General features: G+C 43.5%; 1 protein-coding gene across 6 annotated transcripts in view; it reads left to right on the top strand.

The window, feature by feature from the left end:
• The window catches only part of NDRG3 (NDRG family member 3), a 76,631-nt gene extending 59,910 nt beyond the window's left edge, over nt 1-16,721 (top strand). For 3 of the 6 annotated variants that reach the window (XM_047745713.1, XM_047745711.1, XM_047745712.1), the window contains 8 exons: nt 2,653-2,756; nt 3,966-4,031; nt 4,155-4,206; nt 8,534-8,581; nt 12,378-12,413; nt 12,723-12,774; nt 13,978-14,016; nt 15,129-16,721. In XM_047745713.1, coding sequence (XP_047601669.1) covers nt 2,653-2,756; nt 3,966-4,031; nt 4,155-4,206; nt 8,534-8,581; nt 12,378-12,413; nt 12,723-12,774; nt 13,978-14,016; nt 15,129-15,310 — 579 coding nt within the window. In that variant the 3' untranslated portion in view covers nt 15,311-16,721. Of the gene's footprint in view, nt 1-2,652; nt 2,757-3,965; nt 4,032-4,154; nt 4,207-8,533; nt 8,582-12,377; nt 12,414-12,722; nt 12,775-13,977; nt 14,017-15,106 lie in introns of all 6 variants that reach the window. The other 3 variants (XM_047745715.1, XM_047745714.1, XM_047745716.1) reach the window with 2 other exon arrangements.
• The last annotated feature ends 3,246 nt before the right edge of the window (nt 16,722-19,967 follow it).

Genomic DNA, 19,967 nt, shown 5'->3' with positions numbered 1-19,967 from the left:
CCTAAAAATCTTGAGCCTTTCCGGGCTACTTAGTACATGTTCATGGATTTCTTTCACTATCCCCGCTGCCAGCCTAGCCTAGCAGCCTTACCAAATCTGTGAAATGAATGATTTTAGTCTTTCTTCTGCTTTCCCACTTTCAAAATGTTTTTCCTGTTGGCTTTGTCCTTGTGAGAAAAGAGGTGAAACTGGCTTAGTCGAAGTGTGCAACTCAATCTCAGGATTGTGAGTTTGAGCCCCACGGTGGATATAGACATGACTTAAATAAATAAATAAACTTTTAGGAAAATAAAATTTAAGCAAGCAACTGTGTTTGCTTCTAATATTTTGAAATGGAAACAAAAAGGTTTTGAAACATGAATGATCTCATTTTCACCAATAGGAAAAAACAGCCGTAGTGATAGCTCTTTTTTATCTGTCAAATTTGCAAAAATTAAAAAGAATGGCCATTTGTATTAGTAAGGTTGTAGAGAACCAAGTAGTATAAGTAAACAAGGCAACTCCATATGTCCTGATAAGGAATGCTCTCTAATACTTTAAGAGAAGAAGCAAAGTGTAGGACAGTCTGTGTAGCAGAACACAATTTGTGTTTAAAAAAAAAAGAAAAGTGGGGGGTGGGGAGGCAGTTTATACTTAACAGCTTTACCTAACAAGTTCCAGTAACACTTAAGCCAGTTGTACGTCTTTTGTTCCATTATCATTTCTTCCCTCTTTTATCTCAAACTTTGCTCCTCGGGCTTCTCTCCAGACCTTGAAGGGAGAGCTGGCTACATATGTCATCTCTGATTACTGTGTGCTACATTTGTTGTTTGCTTTTCTTATTATAATTTCTTTACCCTTTACTGTATTTCCTCAGAATGATGGTAGTACCATTTAGTTTCAGGTAGACTCTGATCCATTTGATCAGTTTTCAACTGTATTCTTGGCTCACTTTACCTATATGGTAGTCAGAATGCAAACAGATGTTCTTCTTATCTGTATTTCCCTATGAGGTTTGATGGTGACCTTGACATACTGCCCTGGATTAACTGGCTCTCTTACTATCCCTGATCCATTTCTTCCCTCCAAAGCAGATATTTTCCCTTCTGCTTAAAACTGCTTGCTGGGTGTGTGTGCGCTTGTGTACACGTGTATAGCTATGTACATGTATGCTTATGTATACAACCACCTGGCAACTGTTCTGATGACCTGAGAAGGCCAGCAAGAGAGGGACCATTGGACAGTGGGTGGTGGGGGAGGAAGACTCACTTCCCTGTATAAATCATTTGTTTCTCTCTTATTTTATACCTTTAATAATAGCAGTAAGATTAAATGATAAATTGACTTAATAAAATGTAAATGGAATGTAATACATAATTCTATGGATATTACTAAGCGATAATATATAAATAAGTGATATGCTGATTATATTATATCAGTACAGATAAGTTAATTATATAGATTTATAGCTATTAAGAAAAATGTTACCTTCCCTTTTTAAAAAAAATTTTTTTAAGTTTTCTCTACATCCAGCATGAGGATTGACCTCACAACCCTGAGATCAGGAGTCACTCGCTCTACCAACTGAGCCAGCCAGGTGCCCCACCTTCCATTTATTTTCCACTTTACAGTTCATATAACTTTTTTTTTTTTTAAAGATTTTATTTATTTATTTGACAGAGAGATCACAAGCAGGCAGAGAGGCAGGCAGAGAGAGAGGAGGAAGCAGGCTCCCCGCTGAGCAGAGAGCCCGATGCGGGGCTTGATCCCAGGACTCTGAGATCATGACCTGAGCCGAAGGCAGCGGCTTAACCCACTGAGCCACCCAGGTGCCCCTATAACTTTTCTTATCTAATCTCTAAAACAGCCTTGTCAGGGGCACTTGGCTGTAGAGATCGGGACTCTTGATCTCAGGGTCATGAGTTCAAGCCCCACATTAGGCGTAGAGTCTATTTTATTTTATTATTTATTTATTTATTTATTTTTAAAGATTTTATTTATTTATTTGACAGATAGAGATCACAAGTAGGCAGAGAGGCAGGCAGAGAGAGAGGAGGAAGCAGGCTCCCTGCTGAGCAGAGAACACGATGCGGGGCTCGATCCCAGGACCCTGGGATCATGACCTGAGCCGAAGGCAGAGGCTTAACCCACTGAGCTACTCAGGCGCCCCCGTAGAGCCTATTTTAAAAATAAATAAATAAAACAACCTTGTCAGGTATCTCTGGTTATTATCTTCATGTTTTATGAGGAGTGGCAGAACATGCAAAAAACACAAATAAGGAAACTAGGGTTCTGAATGGTTAGGTGACCTGTCTGAGTTGCACAGCTAGTATTTGAATCCAAGTCCAGTGCAGTTTCTGGGTGCTGCAGGTAAGAAGGAAGTTGAGAACAAATCTCTAAGTTTTTACATTTGGCCTGGAGTCGGTGACTAGCCTTTGCCATAATAGAGTCTTTGTGCCCTCATCTGACACAGAATATGGCACTAAACCAGTTTACTGCAGATAAAGACTTCAGTCATTCAGCCTACCAGTATGAGGGTAGACCCCAGGCTCTGTCCCATTTCCCATCTTGAGCAGAGAGAAATGTCTTTGAACATTGAGAATGCAAACCAAGCAACATAGGCTTGTATTGTAGCTCAGATGTTTACCTTGTATCTCTTTTCAATTGTTCTAGGAAGAGTTGCAGGCCAACTTGGACCTGATTCAAACCTACAGGCTGCATATTGCCCAAGATATCAATCAAGAAAACCTACAGCTCTTCCTGGGTTCTTATAACGGGTACAGTTATTTCCTATTCCTCCACTTAAATGTAAACTGGGTCCAAAAAGATAATGGACATTTGAGGGAGAGGGGAAGGGGAAATACACTACTTTTTTCAGTGTTGTGTCATGAGATGATTTTCCTGCTGTTGCACCACAGTAAAAGAGGGAGGGCTATCAGACTAGGAAGACAGCTTTCAGGGAAAATGAATGGGGGCACCTGGCTTGCTCCGTTGGTAGAGTGTGCGACTTGATTTTGGGGTCATGAGTCCAAGCCACATGTTGGGTGTAGAGATTGCTTTTAAAAAAAAAAAAAAAAGAAAAGAAAAAAATGAACTGAAGGCTGTTTTGGGCACATTCAAATACCATTTGTAGTTTAAGATGTTTTGAGATTTAAAGAAAAGTACCTAAGTTACACACACAAAAATATACACGTAACGTGAGGCAGGACAGAAAAATACATGGAGAAGAGGCAAAGAATAGAAGTCTTAGGCTTTGATTCAGTTTTTTTTTTTTTTTGCTGACATCTTGTTACCAGCCAAAACTAACACATGGGCACTAGTAAATTCTCTTTTGTTCGTGCATGTTCCTAAACCTACTGTCGTATCTCCCCCAGTCACTGAGAGAATTGGATTCTTATCTTGGGACCAGTTTTTCCAAGGTCAAACATATTCATTCCTCCTAGCTTTCTGAGTACATGGGAAAAGATTGAGAAAATGGGTCAGCTGTAACTTACCTAAATTCACCCAGAGATTTTGAACCTTGTCTCCAACTCCTTTCTCTGTATTACAGAGCCTGCATATTTTCAGTTGAAATCAGAAAGATTTAAGTACTGCACTAAACTATGTTAGTTACAAGTTCCCCCCCCTGCCCCCCCACCAAAGTTCCCCTTCTCTTAAGGAATTTGTTCCTATAAACTAGTTGGAAAATTAAACACTACAACTTGAGGATTTCAGAAGAATTGCTGTTGAGTTTTGAAGTTGCCTCTAAACTTCTGGCATCCCATAGTGCCCCTCAGGTTTGAGCCAGGAGCCTTGTTCCTACTCTGTACCACTCAGGATGCTACTAAAATGGCAGCTCATGAACAAAGTGCACAGGGGTCCCTTCCCTCATCAGGTGTGAAGGAAAGATAGTTTCAGATTCCTTGATACTGGTTTTCACAACCAGAAAATAATCTGAGTTGCTATGATTTTTCCTGAAAGGGGTCTTGCTTCCTTTGTTTTTCTAGACGCAGAGACCTAGAGATTGAAAGACCCTTGCTGGGCCAAAACGATAACAAATCGAAGACATTAAAGTAAGTCCCTCAGTTTCCCTAGTAAGTTGCTAAATATCTTTGCCTTTCATAAACTAACTCAGTATTTGGTGGAATATAGGTGCTGTTTGCAGAATGTCACCTCTTAATTTTGCCTTTCCCCAGGTGTTCTACTCTATTGGTGGTAGGGGACAGTTCACCTGCAGTTGAGGCTGTGGTAAGTATGTCCTGATGCTGTGAAGATAAATGAGATTAAATGCAGTAAAATGTATACAGCACACTGCTGGCACACTAGAAACAGTTGGTAAACAGTCATCTTTGTTATTTCTGATTATGTCTGTCAGAGTTTGCTCTTTATTACCCAGTTTTGGAAAAGGAATTCCTCATCAACCACTAGACTTCATCAGAAGGGATCAGTATTACCTTTGATTGCTTAGTTGACTTTGTGGCAAGTAGCATAACTAAACACCATTTGCTTATGGTCAGATTTCTGACAGCCCTTTGGCCTTCTGCGGTCCCTATACATCTGGAACTGTATCAGGCTGGAAGGCTGCTGAGAGCCTATATGTTTTCCTCTGCCTCTTCCTCAAGTATATAATACACTGTTAAAAATAATACATGCTCATTGTAGAAAATATGAAAAAGTTAAAAAAAATAGAAGGACAGGAGGAAACATCATAATCCTCTTACCCAAAGGTAAACTATTATCTTTTCCTCTAACATACCCTGGGTGATATTAAACATGAAAGATTGAGGACCTGATTATTGATAGCATTTTTGATAGGCTTTTTCCATATTATAAAGTCAGGACCTCTGTATAATATTTTTTTAGAGATTTTATTTATTTAGGGGCACCTAGGTGGCTCAGTGGGTTAAAGCCTCTGCCTTGGGTCCAGGTTATGATCTCAGGGTCCTGGGATTGAGCCCCGCATCGGGCTCCCTGCTCAGCAGGGAGCCTGCTTCCCCCTCTCTCTCTGCCTGCCTCTCTGCCTACTTGTGATCTCTGTCTGTCAAATAAATAAATAAAATCTTTTTAAAAGATTTTATTTATTTATTTATTTATTTATTTATTTATCTCAGACAGAGATCACAAGTAGGCAGAGAGAGAGAGGAGGAAGCAGGCTCCCCTTCAGTGGGCTTTAACCCACTGAGCCACCCAGGCACCTCACCTCTGTATAATATTTAGTCTTGTAAATGTACCTTTGTTTAACCTCATTTTCCAGTTGATGATATCAGATATTGCACCATTAATAATGTTGCTATTGAACATCGATAGCGATTTCTTGATCATCTCCCTGGGATAGATTTCTAGAAGTGGAATTAATGTGTCAAAAATCATAAATCCTGGGGCGCCTGGGTGGCTCAGTGGGTTAAGCCACTGCCTTCGGCTCAGGTCATGATCTCAGAGTCCTGGGATCAAGCCCTGCATCGGGCTCTCTGCTCAGCGGGGAGCCTGCTTCCTCCTCTCTCTCTGCCTGCCCCTCTGCCTGCTTGTGATCTCTGTCAAATAAATAAATAAAATCTTTTAAAAAAAATCATAAATCCTTGCAAAATTTTTTATAATATTTGCCATATTCCTTTCCAGAAAGGACATAACACTGTGTTGGCACCAGCATTGTATGAGAGTGTCTGTTTCACAGCATCTTGTCCAACATTGGATTTTTAAATTTTATTACTAATTTAGTAGGTTAAAAATGGTGTCCCACTGTTTAATGTGCATTTTAAATTACAAATGAAGTTGACAGTTTTTCATACATCTATTAGAGTTTACTTGTTTTCCCCACAGTGTATGTAATATAAATAGGTATCTGTGTGAGATTACCTAGTTTTCTTTGGCAGGCTTCACTTCTGCCCTGTTTAGAGAAAGACATTAGGGAGTAAGGCTTTTGGGAAAGGAAGTCTAGTAGCTAATCATGGGGGTAGACATAAGAGGGAAGGTTTATGAGGCAGGGTAAGCGTAGGGTGAAGTAGGTGGGATGATATATTCATACCTCCCTGAATCATCCTGTAAAACATTCTGTGTCTGGTATAAAATACATGGCATGGCTTTAACACAGAGGGACATGACCCTCGAGTCCAAAAAAAAACAAAAACAAAAAAACAAAACAAAACAAATTCCCGAAAGATGATAAAGTTGTAGTGATGATCCCAATTCATCATGAAGGAGTTTTACAAAGGTCAGTCTTTTCTGGCTAAAAAGGTGGAGATACTTACTAAAAAATATCTATCAAAAACATTTCTTCATGGGCACCTGGGTGGCTCAGCGGGTTGAGCCTCTGCCTTCGGCTCAGGTCATGATCCCAGGGTCTTGGGATCGAGCCCCGCATCGGGCTCTCTGTTCAGCGGGGAGCCTCCTTCCCCCTCTCTCTCTGCCTACTTGTGACCTGTCTGTCAAATAAATAAATAAAATCTTTAAAATAAAAACAAAAAAGAAAAAACATTTCTTCAGGGGCACCTGACTGGTTCAGTCGGTGGAGCATATGACCCTTAATCTCAGAGTTGTGAGTTTGAGCCCCTCATTGGATGTGGATATTACTTAAATTTTTTTTCTTTGTAAACATGTGACATAAAACAAGAAAACAGTGTTGTTTCTAGAAAATACCCTTCCTTAGAATTTTCTAATAATGCTGAGTTATTTTTTTAAACTTGCATGGACTTAAAGCAACATTTCCAATCATCTTTCAAGACTAGATAGATTGGCCAGTACAGATAAGGTCTTGTTTTCTGACTTCCTCATCTTCAGCATTTGTAGATAAGAACCCCAGGAGCCCTGTCTGTATCACAGAGTAGATGCTCTTACAGACAGTTTCTGGCTTGTGAGAGCTAGCATTTTATCCCACAAATTGGTAGGAATTAGAGGACTCTCCATGCATCGAAGAACAGGAAGGAGCTTCTCAAGTTTTGGTCATTTTTGCTAACTATTCTTGCTTACTTATTCAGCCTCATTTTTTGAGCTGCTTATTTGCTCGATGCTGTGGGGGAATACAAAAATGAATAAGATGATGTATCTGCATTTGGGGACCTAGACAGAGAATAGACATGTCAAAAAACCAACCATTGAGTTTGGTTTACGAGATATGGAGACTTCATAGAGAGCTAAAGAAATTACAAAGTGGTAAACCAAGGAAAGCATGACTTATTATATTAAATCCAGATGGGGGATTTCATTCTTCAAGAAAATATTATGTATCTACTATGTTCTAAGCATTGTGCTTAGCAGTTAGGGATCCAGTTTTTAAATTCTACAGTTTAGAGTTAATGATATTCTGTAGTACCCTGGTACATTTGCTTATCCCTGCCTACATTGTCATTTGTATAGAGCAAAAACTGGTTTGGTGATCCTGGTTTTTAGATCATCCCCTGATAATAGAAGAGTTTTGTATACCTGCCCATCAGCAATCCCCAGAGTTCAGCTGGATTACTGGTTCTTGCCTAGGTAATTTTAATAACTCCCTAACTGGCTTATTGCCTCTGTAGTCTGTCATACAGCCACTGCTGGTTACTTTACTAAAACAAATCCATTTACCTCAGAAACTTTCCATGGCTCCTTGGCCTTCCATGGTCAGCTCCAGTCTACCTCCCAGACATGCCTTGCAGTGCATCTTCACGCCACACCTCTGTAACCCCACACGCCCTGTACATCCACTTCATGTCTCCTGGTTCTTTGCTTATGCTTTCCCACAACTCCGGATGCCTTCAAACACCCACCCCTTCTGTTTACTGTGTCTCTTGAAATCCTGCTCATCCTTCTGTCCTCAGCTCAGTTGTGAAATTTCGAAGTGATATCATTCAGCTTTGAATTCTATGTTTTCACCCTAATGGATACCAGACTCCTAGCAGTGTTTTGTATGTGTATGCTTGACAAGCGTGTGTAAAAGAAGAGATTTCATTGATTAAATTAGCCACAAAACATTGCTGAACCTAAAGATTATCTCAGTAAAAGCTTTTCTTTAAGGTCCCTGCCTTCGTGGGTATACCATGAAGTATAGGATACCAAACATGTAAACACACAGGTTGTAACTCTTAATTAGGATAATTGCTATGAGAGAAAAATCAGAGTAATCAATATTTAGGTGGAATAGTGAACGACCTTGAGTCAGAAAAGAGGGTGTGCAGAAAGGCAAACCCAGGATACAGGGAAGGGGTAAGGGGGCATGGGGATTGAGGGGTTGGGCTTGGTCAGGACCATTTGTACTGGGAACCCATCAGAATCCCGGCAGGTGAGTGCCACGGTCCAGTTCACATTTTAAAATAGGTAGCTAGCCCCCAAGTTATGTAGCCAGTAGGAGAAATTAGATTCAACATAAGGTTCTTTAAGTACTCGCAACAGGTTCAGGAAATGAAGTTTAGCCAGACTTTTAGATTTACTAAGAAATCAGATACCAAGTACATGATATATCTCTTACTTTGTATTTTGGTAATTTCTTTGGCTGATTCAGCCATCTCCAAACTGAGCTGTTGATATGGGAAGATCATTCTTGTGCCAAGCTATTTCTTATTTTTCTAGTGATCATAATTGTTTTCTCTTTTTTTCTTTTCTTAAGGTTGAATGCAACTCTCGCCTGAACCCTATAAACACAACTTTGCTAAAGGTAAAGTGCTTTTTTCCTTATTGCCAGTGAATTTGTTAGTAAATTATACATGGCTCAAAATACTCTTTATTTCTGCAATAGTTGCCCAGAAAGAAGGAAAGCTTCTCTCTTTGATTCTCTCTCTTTTTAAAAAATTTCCTGAATATATTCTCACTCTAGAAACTTGGGAAATAGAGGGGCGCCTGGGAGGCTCAGTGGGTTAAGCCGCTGCCTTCAGCTCAGGTCATGATCTCAGGGTCCTGGGATCGAGCCCTGCATTGGGCTCTCTGCTCAGCAGGGAGCCTGCTTCCCCTCTCTCTCTGCCTGCCTCTCTGCCTGCTTGTGATCTCTGTCTGTCAAATAAATAAATAAAATCTTAAAAAAAAAAAAAAGAAGAAAATTGGGAAATAGAGAAAAGTAAAGGATAAAATCAATCAAAATGACTATAATCCTACCACCCATAGTTCCCCTCTGGTAAAAATACTGATGTCTTGAGGTGCCTGGGTGGTTCAGTCAGTTAAGCATCCAACTCTTGATTTCAGTTCAGGTCATGATCTCAGGGTCATGAGATTGAACCCCACTTTGGGCTCTGCACTGGACATGGAGCCTGCTTAAAATTCTCTCTCTCTCATTCTGCCCCTCTGCCCCTACCCCCAACCCCTGTGCTCACTCTCCAAAAGAAAGAAAAAAAAATGGGGGTTTTTTCCTGTATACTTTTTATATCATTAAGGTCAGGATATTTATAGCCCTGTGTCTGTTTGTTTTTTTAAGATTTTATTTATTTGTCAGAGAGAACAAGCAGGGGGAGTGGCAGGCAGAGGGAGAAGGGGGCTTCTCACTGAGCACAGACCCCATGCAGAACTCAGTTCCAGGACATTGGGATCATGATCTGAGCCAAAGGCAGACATTTACTGAGCCACCCAGGTGTCCCTCCTCAACTTTTTGACATGAGAATCTAACCATGTTATTAAAAACTTCATAAGCATTATTTAATTTTGTGAGAATTAGGATGAATGGGAATTATTTACAAGCTATGTCCCATTGTATTGATTAGGGAGCTTCCAATAACAATTCTGATATGAGGGTGGGTGCATTTCCTTTCTCTTAGGGCAAATAGAGAGCAACTCTTATACTGGATTTCTAGTTAATGTCAGGTTTCTCTCCCTTTTCATTGTACCAGGTAAGAGTGTCAACCTTGTTTTTTCTACAGTCTGTCGTAAAGTGTACAGGGGCCTGGCACTGTGATTTGAGTATGGATTACTGTATTTAAGTGCTGATCTTATGTTGCTTACTGCTACTTTCTCGGTCTGAAAGACCTCTGCTTTCTTCCCTTTCTCTTTGAAGTGGCTTGAAAGGGAAGTGCTGTCACCAAAAGCAGGCTGTAGTTCCTGGAAATACGACATGAGGTTAATGCTCTGAGGTGACAGAATGCAGAATGTTCTGGGGTCCAGGTGGTTGACAAACTGGTCCAAAATAGGGATGTTATTTTAAAAGTATATGGTTTCAAATAGTTTTTCAGTATAGGTTTGAATCAATATTTTGAAAGTGCAAAACTGAGCTCTGCAGTAGCTGTAGATGTAGTTTTTTCTGGGCAGAAATGCCCACTGCAACAGTGTAGTTGAACTGACTCTCCAACTACTTGATAGGCAGCAAGCTTGCAAACAGTCCCTCCTAATATTCTCTCTGCGTGTGTTAGTGTTTTATGTCAGATTTTAACATTAACCTTCAATTCCTGTGCCTTCTGTGGCATTCCCATCTGCTAAATAACAGTCCCCACCTCAAAGGAAGTTTTTATTTTTTTGAGAGAAGGAGAGTGTGTGTGAGCAGGGGAGGGGCAGAGGGAGAGGGAGAATCTTTTTTTTTTTTTTTTTTGACAGAGAGAGCTCACAAGTAGAAAGAGAGGCAGGCAGAAAGAGATAGGAGGAAAGCAGGCTCCCTGCTGAGCAGAGAGCCTGATGTGGGGCTCGATCCCAAGACTCTGGGATCATGACCTGAGCCGAAAGCAGAGGCTTAACCCACTGAGCCACCCAGGTGCCCCGAGAGGGAGAATCTTGAGCAGATTCCACACCCAGTGCGGGGCTCAGTCTCCCAACCCTGAGATCGTGACCTGAGTGGATACCAAAAGTTGAATGTTCAATTGGCTAGGCTGCCAGGTGCCCCCCCTCTCTTTTTTTAAGTTCCAGTCAGCCTGAATAGGATGTTGTCTAAGTACAGAATGCATAACAGCTGGAAAAAAGAAGGTGGGCCTGTGTGGTTGGCCATAATGCCTTAGAAATAGTGTTTTCTGCAAATTGGCAAAATGTGCTTCACCTGGGAGCTTATTAGAACTACAACTGCTTGGGGCACCTGGGTGGCACAGTCAGTTAAGCATCTGACTCTTGTCTTTGGCTCAGATCATGATCTTGGGGTCAATGGGATCTAGCCCCCCATTGGGCTCTGAGCTGAGCACGGAGTCTGCTTGGGATTCTCTCTGCCTCTCTAAAATAAAAAATCTGGGGCGCCTGGGTGGCTCAGGGGGTTGAGCCTCTGCCTTTGGCTCAGGTCATGATCCCAGGGTTGTGGGATCGAGTCCCGCATCGGGCTCTCTGCTTGGCGGGGAGCCTGCTTCCTCCTCTCTCTCTGTCTGCCTCTCTGCCTACTTGTGATTTCTGTCTGACAAATAAATAAATAATCTTAAAAAAAAAAAAAAGATTTAAAATAAAAAATCTTAAAAAAAAAAAAAAAAGTTCTTGGAGTGCCTGGGTGGTTTAGTCAGTTAAGCATCCAATTCTTGATTTCAGCTCAGGCCATGATCTCAGGATCGTGAGATTGAGCCCTGCCCTGGATGTGGAGTCTGCTTAAGAGTCTTCCCCTCTGACCCTACCCCCTACACCCTCACCCCAACATACACCCCATACACATGCTCTCTCTTTGAAAAAAAAAAAAAAGAAAAATGCAAGTTCTCAAGCCCCACCCCAGACCTATTAAATCAGTATTTCTAGAGTAGAAACCCAAGAATCTGAGTTTTAATGAGTCTTCTGGGTAATTCCAGTGTGTGCTAACAAAACCCTACTTTAGATATCTTTCCACGGGGCACCTGGGTGGCTCAGTGGGTTAAGCCTCTGCCTTTGGCTCAGGTCATAATCTCAGGGTCCTGGGATCAAGCCCTGCATCGGGCTCTCGGCTCAGCTTGCCTCTCTGCCTACTTGTGATCTCTGTCTGTCAAATAAATAAATAAAATCTTTATTTAAAAAAAAAAAATCCTTGCACATGTGAGGATAATCAGCTATGAATATTTATGAAGTGAGAGACAGCCTCACCAAATCCAGCTTTGAGAGGAAAGTGGCTGGCCAAGTGAGTTGACCAGATTCGGTATCACCATGTCATTGGAGAAATCCCCTTAGTTGTAGAATGAAGATAATATTGGGTTGAGCAGAAACTTAGGAAGCATGATACCCTGAGAAGTTAGGGTCATGCTGTTTGAGGACTCTGAAAGTAAATTCTTCAGGTGGAGTCAGAACCATAGTTGAAGACGGTGGTTAACTTCATTGTCACTCCTAACGGAAAGTTCCCAGCCTAGGCCTGAAGGCCAGGCTCTACATCTTACTGATTAATAAGTATTAAATAAATAATCTTTTCAGATTTATATCCAAGGTTATTGCTAGGTTGTAAGTTTTTGTGTAAGAGTGCATTGAGGAAATATACACTTGGTTGCAGTTAAACATTAAGTTAAGGAACCTAAAATTCAATCCTGTCCTATTTGAAAGGACTTGTGGATTTTCAGGGCATGTCCCCTAAGTATAAGTACCAGCTCACTTCTATATTTTTCCTCTTTTAGATGGCAGACTGTGGTGGACTGCCCCAAGTAGTACAGGTAAGGAGGGGCTTTTTTATTATTGTATTGTTTTCTTTTTTTAAAGCACTCATTTGGGGCGCCTGGGTGGCTCAGTGGGTTAAAGCCTCTGCCTTCGGCTCAGGTCATGATCTCAGGGTCCTGGGATCGAGCCCCACATCGGGCTCTCTGCTCAGCGGGGAGTCTGCTTCCCCCTCTCTGTCTGCCTGCATGTGATCTCCCTCTGTCAAATAAATAAAATCTTAAAAAATAAATAAATAAATAAAGCACTCATTTGATTCTGCCTCTCTGCCTATGCAAAGATTAATACTTTCTTATTTTGTCTCCTAGCCTGGAAAGCTCACCGAGGCCTTCAAGTACTTTTTGCAGGGAATGGGCTACAGTGAGTAATACAAAACTTTCTGTCCAGCAAAAATTTAATGATAATGGGGTCATTTTGACATCTGGGGAGCCCACATTTCCCAGGGCATATAACCTCTATGCTAGCCAGCCTAAAGTGAGGTAGAAACCAAAATGTTTATGGACCATTCATCTGTGCATGTACGTAAGGTGAGCTAACACTGACTAAGCACTTACCTTGTGCTGGGCATTCAGTGTTTATAACCGTAAGAGGTAAGTTCTGTCATTAGTCCCATTTTATAGAAGAAGAAACCGAGGTTCAAAGAGACTAAGTACATTTCCCAGGGTAACAGTTCACCTGCAGAACGCTAGCAGTCTGACTCCAGAGCCCAAGTTTTTAACCACTGAGGCTTAGATATTGCTAAGCTTGTGAATCTGATTTGCATTTGAACTTAGCTGGTAATCACTCCTGGCCTAGAGAAACACAATGGAGACTTCAGAAGAAAAGGGTAGTTGTCCTCAGTTACATCAGCCCCACCACAGGAAATGAACTTGCATAGTAGTTTAGAGCGAGTCCAAGGATGTTTCCATATCGTGTGCCTCTGTCCTGGTCTCTTGTATTGTGAGACCCCTGAGCTTTCTCATTTGTCATAGACTATCCACACTTGCTCCTTTCTTGGAATTCTTAAGAAGAAAAACTCTTCAACCCAGGTACAGAGCTCTTTACCCAGTAGGGTGATTTTTTTTTTCCTGTCTTTAGTATAAGCATGGAAAATGGTCATACAACAGCTGCCTGGGCAGCAGCTGACCCCTGGGTACATACAGCCCTGTGCCTGGCAGGCAGACTCTGTATGTCTCGTCTAGAGTGGCTGTGTCATCCCCGTCTGTGAGCCACTACCAACCGAGCCCACACCCACATCTGTCTGGCTCACTGGGAGGAGAAGTCCCTCTCCTAGCCAGTTCTTATCCCTTTCGTAGGAAACAGCTCATCTTCCAGCCCATTTCTGATCCAAAACAGATGGCTGTTTATAGTGGAGAGGAAAACAGTTGCCCTTGACTAGATGAGAGAAGTAACGTCTCAGATGATGATAAAACATCAGTCAGCCTCAACTCCTTTCTGAGACCTTAACATAAGAATTCATGCCCAGCTTAGAGGATTCTGTCAGTGTTTACTGGGCAGCCGAGGTTGCCACTTGGCACTCTTGGGTCACTAACCTGCCTTTTCCTGTGTCCATCCTGCTTCCAGTCCCGTATGTGCAGCTCAGTCACCTGAGCACCGAGTCAGGTACCTTCCTCTGTGCTGGCCCTGCCCCTGCCTCCCAGCCACGCTCTCCTGGCTGCATTGGCTGCCTGCAGCATGTCCGCGGTTTTCCTGTGCAGTGAGAGCCCGATAGAACGTGGCTCGTTGTGCCCTAAGAGGGTTAGACTGCAGGTCCAGCCCTGGTTCCCCAGGAAGAAAGGAGCGGGTTGTAATAGCCAGGTTCCCTCTTATCATCCAAATCAGGGTCACGGTAGTAGCTGAAACTTTGTAGGCAGGACCCCTCTTCTGCCGCCACCTACTCATCCTTGCATGAAGCCCAGACACAGGACGTGAAGGGCAGCCTTGATTCTAAATAGGAGTACCAGAGCCTGTGCCTGGAAAACTCATCAGGTGATGGCATCTTTTGACCCCGGCATTGAAATGACAGCTGGGTGAGTGGCTGGTGCCTCAGGAAGATAGACAGGGAGGTTATGACAGGTAAGGCCACGTCCCAGCCCAGCTGGAAGGACCTTAGGATCAAAGCGGTGGAACTGTAGTCTGAGTGAAACACCCACCCCGGAGCCCTTCCCTTGCAGGCATCCTTTACCTTGCTGCCTGCATAGAGGGCATATAGGGCAGGTGCCAGGCCCACCTGCTCTCCCTTAGACCCACACCTTCATACATGTCTCCTCCCCAGGTAGCAAAGGAAGCCTGTGGACACGGATGGTAGTCTTGTTGTATCGGGCTTGCACTGTGTTTGTGAAACACCTTCATACTTGTGTGGTTTGTCTTTGTTTTGGTTTAGTCTTGCATGCACTGTAGGGTTTGGTTACCTGTTTGGGTTCCCAAAGCCTCTTTCCTGATCACTGTATGAATGGCGTGGGCATAGCTAAGAGGCTATACTCTGGACTTAGGTTTCCCCATGTTCTTCTGTGGACTAGAATCAGCCAAGATTCCAACCAGATCCAAAGGATTAAAGCAGCCTTGTGTATAGCCATTCACCTAAGCAAATAATACAAAAGGGAGATGGCTATGTGTTATCCTGGGTCTCACCTTAAATGGGTTGGGAAAGCTAAACAAAGCCTTTAGTGAAATTTCTGGATTAGTTAAGCTTAGCCAGGGTACTATCTTCTAGTCCCCTTGGTTCTTTCTTACAGTACCATCTGCCAGCATGACCCGGCTCGCCCGATCACGAACCCACTCAACCTCGAGTAGCATCGGCTCTGGAGAAAGTGCCTTCAGCCGATCTGTCACCAGCAATCAGTCAGATGGAACTCAAGAATCCTCTGAATCCCCTGATGTTGTGGACAGACACCAGACCATGGAGGTGTCCTGCTAAGCAGATACTCCTCCCCTGGACCATGCAAGTCCACCCTCCTTCAGACAACCACTCCATAATATAACATTTCATCCAGCAAACTGGCATCTATCTTTAACTCCTGCATGGCCAACTGACAGTCTCTGGTATCCTGGATTTATCATTCTCTCTGCCTGCCCGCCCTCCTTTTTGTATGTACCAAGAACCACTTCCTTGCCATCACTGTAACATTCCAGCATCTTTAGCCGATCGAATTTCCATATCTTCTCTTGTCAGCCTTTCCTTGTGCTTTCCCAACTACATATCTGACAAGATTCTTTGATTCTGATGTATGTGTGTGAGCACGCGTGTCTGTGTCTGTGTGTGCATAGTTCTGTGATTTTAGATACGCTTTCTTGTAGAGCTTCTGCAAAAAAAAGGGGACCTTTTTTCTTTTTCATTTTCAATGGTGTTTTTAAGGGAAATATACAGAACAGGTTTCTAGGTTGGGCAGGCCACTGCATTCTCTTTTGGTTCCAGATTGGTCAACACGATTTGCAGTGACTTCAGGAGCTCTGAGAAATGTGGAAGATCGTGTTTACATTGACTGTGACCAATAGAAGGGAGCCTGTTAACATAGAGAGGCAGGCAGGGTGGCCAGTCACCTCCTGTCCAAATGCATTCATATATGTTATTCTGTAAATAAATGGCGGGACATATTCTTTTAGAAGCCCATGAATGATGAAGTTCTGATGCAACATGGAGTTTTTCTTAAGAAGTGAGTGTGGCATCATTACTGCCCTCTCTTAGCACAGGAAGATGGAAAACAAAATACCAGGCCTCTGCTGTGCCAGAGCAGAGCTGCTGTCGCCACAGTGTCTGATATCACTTACAAGATAGCCCCAAGAAGTGCCTCCTGGGTCTGTGATGAAGAGTGTTTCTCTACCCTTCAGTCCTCTGAAAAAGGAGAGGTGTGGCCTGAAAATTATGCAGATGGTGAGAACCAGCAGGGCGAAGAGGCACAGACCTCAGCGGAATATCATGTGTCTCAGGCACACCCTTGACTTCAGCTGACATAGTGGAAGCGAAGTGAAGTTGGTACAGAACCTATTTCTCAGAAAGATTCTTGACAATTCTTAAAGAAGAGAGGGAAGGGGCCGGTGTGTAAGGGCAGCCTGTGCAGCTACAGTTGTGCTTAGCAGACTGCTGTGCGAGGGGCTGCAGCCAGCCAGAGTATTGCTGGGAGGAGGATGAAACCAGCTGCCACACAGCAAGGGCCCAGCTCTTGAGGGCATCAGATGTAAGCTCAGGGTTACGCAGTTCCGAATCTTAGGAGGGGGCTTTTCAGACATAATGTTTGCTTTCAGCCGAGATAGGGAATGCTGTACTCTGCCAGAGTACAACTTTTTACAGATTATTAAATAAAGCTGTATATGTCTCATTGTTAACCCGATTGCTGGTGTTATTTCTCTCAAGCCATGCACTGGGGCTCGGGGTGGAACCAAGTCACTAAACATGGGCTTTGTGCTGGGCATTTTCACGTCCTTGATCATTATCTCACCCAAGAAGAAATTAAGACTCTGGATAAATAATTTGCCCAAGGTCATACCAGTAAACCCATCTAGGACCCCAAGCTTATCTGACACACCTCTATTGCCCTCAAATCAAAAATTGTGAGAAGCCCGATCACAGGGTTTATGGAGGAGGAAAGCTAAGGTCTCAGAAAGGCGTTCCACATTTCACCCTTGCCATCTGTGTGGGGTTGCTGGGTCCCACCCCGTGTAGTAACCTGCAACCACTTGCCTGGGTTCCTCAAACAGGCCAGACTGTATTTCTCCAGAAACGGCTGTCTTTGTACTCACCAGTGATAGCAGGAGGCTACCACCTTGTGTTAGTTTTGAATGATCCAGGGGCTGCTGCTACCATGTAGTCCATCAAGGTTGCTTTGTCTGTGGGGGGTACTTGTAAAATGTCATAGGCCCTGCTCTTTCTGGGAGAGGAGTTGAAGCAAATGCACGAGGACAGATACAGGTCACCAAGCTGAGTTCCTGACAATACAGGATATCAGTTCTTGAGCTGGAGGAGGTCTGGTGGTCACAGTTGCTCTTAAAACCCCTATCACTCCAGCCTTCATGAATATACCCGACATGGATGGTCACTGGAGTCAGGCCCCAACTGATTACATTTCACTCATCCATACTCTACTTTTCCCTCTCTCCATTTCCATTTCCTTGCTCCCTGTTCAGTCCCGAAACACTTGGGTGCCTGCCTTGTGAGAGTCCAGGAAGTAGCCAGGTAGAGTATACAGGCTCCTCCATATAAATCATCTTACCCAGTTCTCACTGCACCCCTGCAAAGTGGTCAGTGCTTTTTAAATTTTTTTTAAAGGTTTATTTATATATTTATTTGACAGACAAATCACAAGTAGGCAGAGAGAGGGGGGAAGCAGGCTTCCTGCTGAGCAGAGATCCTGATGCGGGGCTCGATCCCCAGGACCCTGAGATCATGACCTGAGCTGAAGGCAGAGGCTTAACCCACTGAGCCACCCAGGCACCCCTGGTCAGGTCTTTCTTACAGACGAGAAATGGTTAAGGAGAGTTAAGTGTTTTGGTCAAGGTCACCTAGCCTGAAAAATTTCCCAGAAGTGCATTTTCATATTGAGCCTGTTATTGAGCATCTACTGTCGGCCGGGGCCTTTTGCACCTTCCTGTAGGTTTCCTAATGGTGGTTCAGTGAGGTACATGCTAGTACCATTTTATGGATGAGAAACCAGCCTAGAGGTAACTACACATGATCACAAAACTAATAAGCAGCAAATCTAGGTGTTTAAACTAATTCTCAGGGGCTTCTTGGACCTCACCTTGAGGCCAGTCTGAAAGTCTTTCCTGTCAGATAGAAGGTAGACATCAGAGTAGTATGCAGACCAGAGCAGGAGGGTGGGCCTCTGTTCAGGCCCCTACCTGCCATGGGCCACATCCTAGAATGGCCTCACCCATTCTAACATCTTGATTAGAACTTCCTTACACAGGATGTGCCTCCACTCTGGCTTCTCCAGCTCTTCACACCAAGTGCCCATGGACTTAAGTCTCAAACCAGCCTTCCCTAGGAGAAAGGAGAAGAGGAGAACCTGAGCTGGAATGTGCCCTAGCTGGCAGAGCCCCAGTAAAGTCTTCATAGTCTGAGCTGGAGCCATTTTGTGTTAAAAAGCATGTCTCGGGGGGCGCCTGGGTGGCTCAGTGGGTTAAGCCGCTGCCTTCGGCTCAGGTCATGATCTCAGGGTCCTGGGATCGAGCCCCGCATCGGGCTCTCTGCTCAGCAGGGAGCCTGCTTCCTCCTCTCTCTCTACCTGCCTCTCTGCCTGCTTGTGATCTCTCTCTGTCAAATAAATAAATAAAATCTTAAAAAAAAAAAAAGATTTAAAAAAAAAAAAAAAAAGCATGTCTCGGGGGTGCCTCATTCTGTTTAGTGTCTGCCTTGGGCTCAGGTCAAGATCCCACAGTCCTGGGATGTGGCCTGGAGTCAGGCTCCTTGCTCAGCAGGGGAGTCTGTTTCTCCCTCTGCCCCTCCCTCTGCTTGTGCACTCTCTCTCTCTCTCTCTCTCATTGACTCACTCTCAGATAAAATCTTTAAGGGCACCTGGGTGGCTTAGTGGGTTAGAGCCTCTGCCTTCAGCTCCGGTCATGATCCCAGAGTCCTGGGATCAAGCCCCACATCGGGCTCTCTGCTCAGCAGAGAGCCTGCTCCCCGCCCCCGCTCTCTTTCTGACTACTTGTGATCTCTGTCTGGCAAATAAATAAATAAAATCCTTAAATAAATAAATAAATAAATAAATAAATAAAATCTTTAAGAAAAAAAAATCATGTCTCCAGGAATACTAGCCCCTAATGGAAAGGTAGCAGTATGTGTGGTTAGATTTTATCAGATGGGGATTTTATTTAAATTTTAATGACTGAAGGTAACACACAATCACAGGCAATTCTGTCAGAAATTTCTTTATCCTAGCTGAGTGACACTCAAATATGGGCTATACATCAGAACACCTGGAGGGCTTGTGGAAAGCAATTGCTGGCCCCACCTATGGAGTTTCTGATCTAGTAGATCTGAGATGGGTCTCAAGAATTCGGGTGTCTAACAAACTCTCACACGATGCTGAGGACTGGGACCACACTTGGAGAACCACTATCCAGGTCTTGTTACTCAAAGTGTGGTTCATGGACCAGCTATGTGGGTATTGCCTGGGGGTTGTTAGCAATGCAGAGCCTTCAATCCCACCCTCTAGATCAACCGAACTAGAATCTGCTATTTAACAAGATCCCCAAGGGATACCTGTATACATTAAAGGTTAGGACACATCACTCCAAGGCAGTGCTTCCCCCAAAGCCAGTTGAGGGCATCTCTTGGAGTATATAAAATTCAGATTCCTCGGCTTTCCTCTGGTGGCTTGGATTCAGAAGATGGAGGAGGAGCCCAGGAATCTGATACAGACAAGAACTTCAGATGATTATAATGGTCAGGTAAGCATGGGAAACTCCTCATTTACCTCAGTTCTGTGTTCCTCAGGCAGGACCAAGCCACAAAACCAGAGAAAAACCTCTCCCTCTGGGATCATGACAACGCAGCTGCTTCTCCTTTAGAAACAGGAACTTGGGGAAGGTGGCTCCTTGATGGTGTGTGATGCCGTCAGAGGAAATGGGTGGTT

The sequence above is a fragment of the Lutra lutra genome, chromosome 9 (genome assembly GCF_902655055.1).
Source record: "Lutra lutra chromosome 9, mLutLut1.2, whole genome shotgun sequence".
NCBI lineage: Eukaryota > Metazoa > Chordata > Mammalia > Carnivora > Mustelidae > Lutra > Lutra lutra.
Note: the sequence above shows the minus strand (reverse complement) of the source record. Positions and strands in the feature narration are given on the sequence as shown.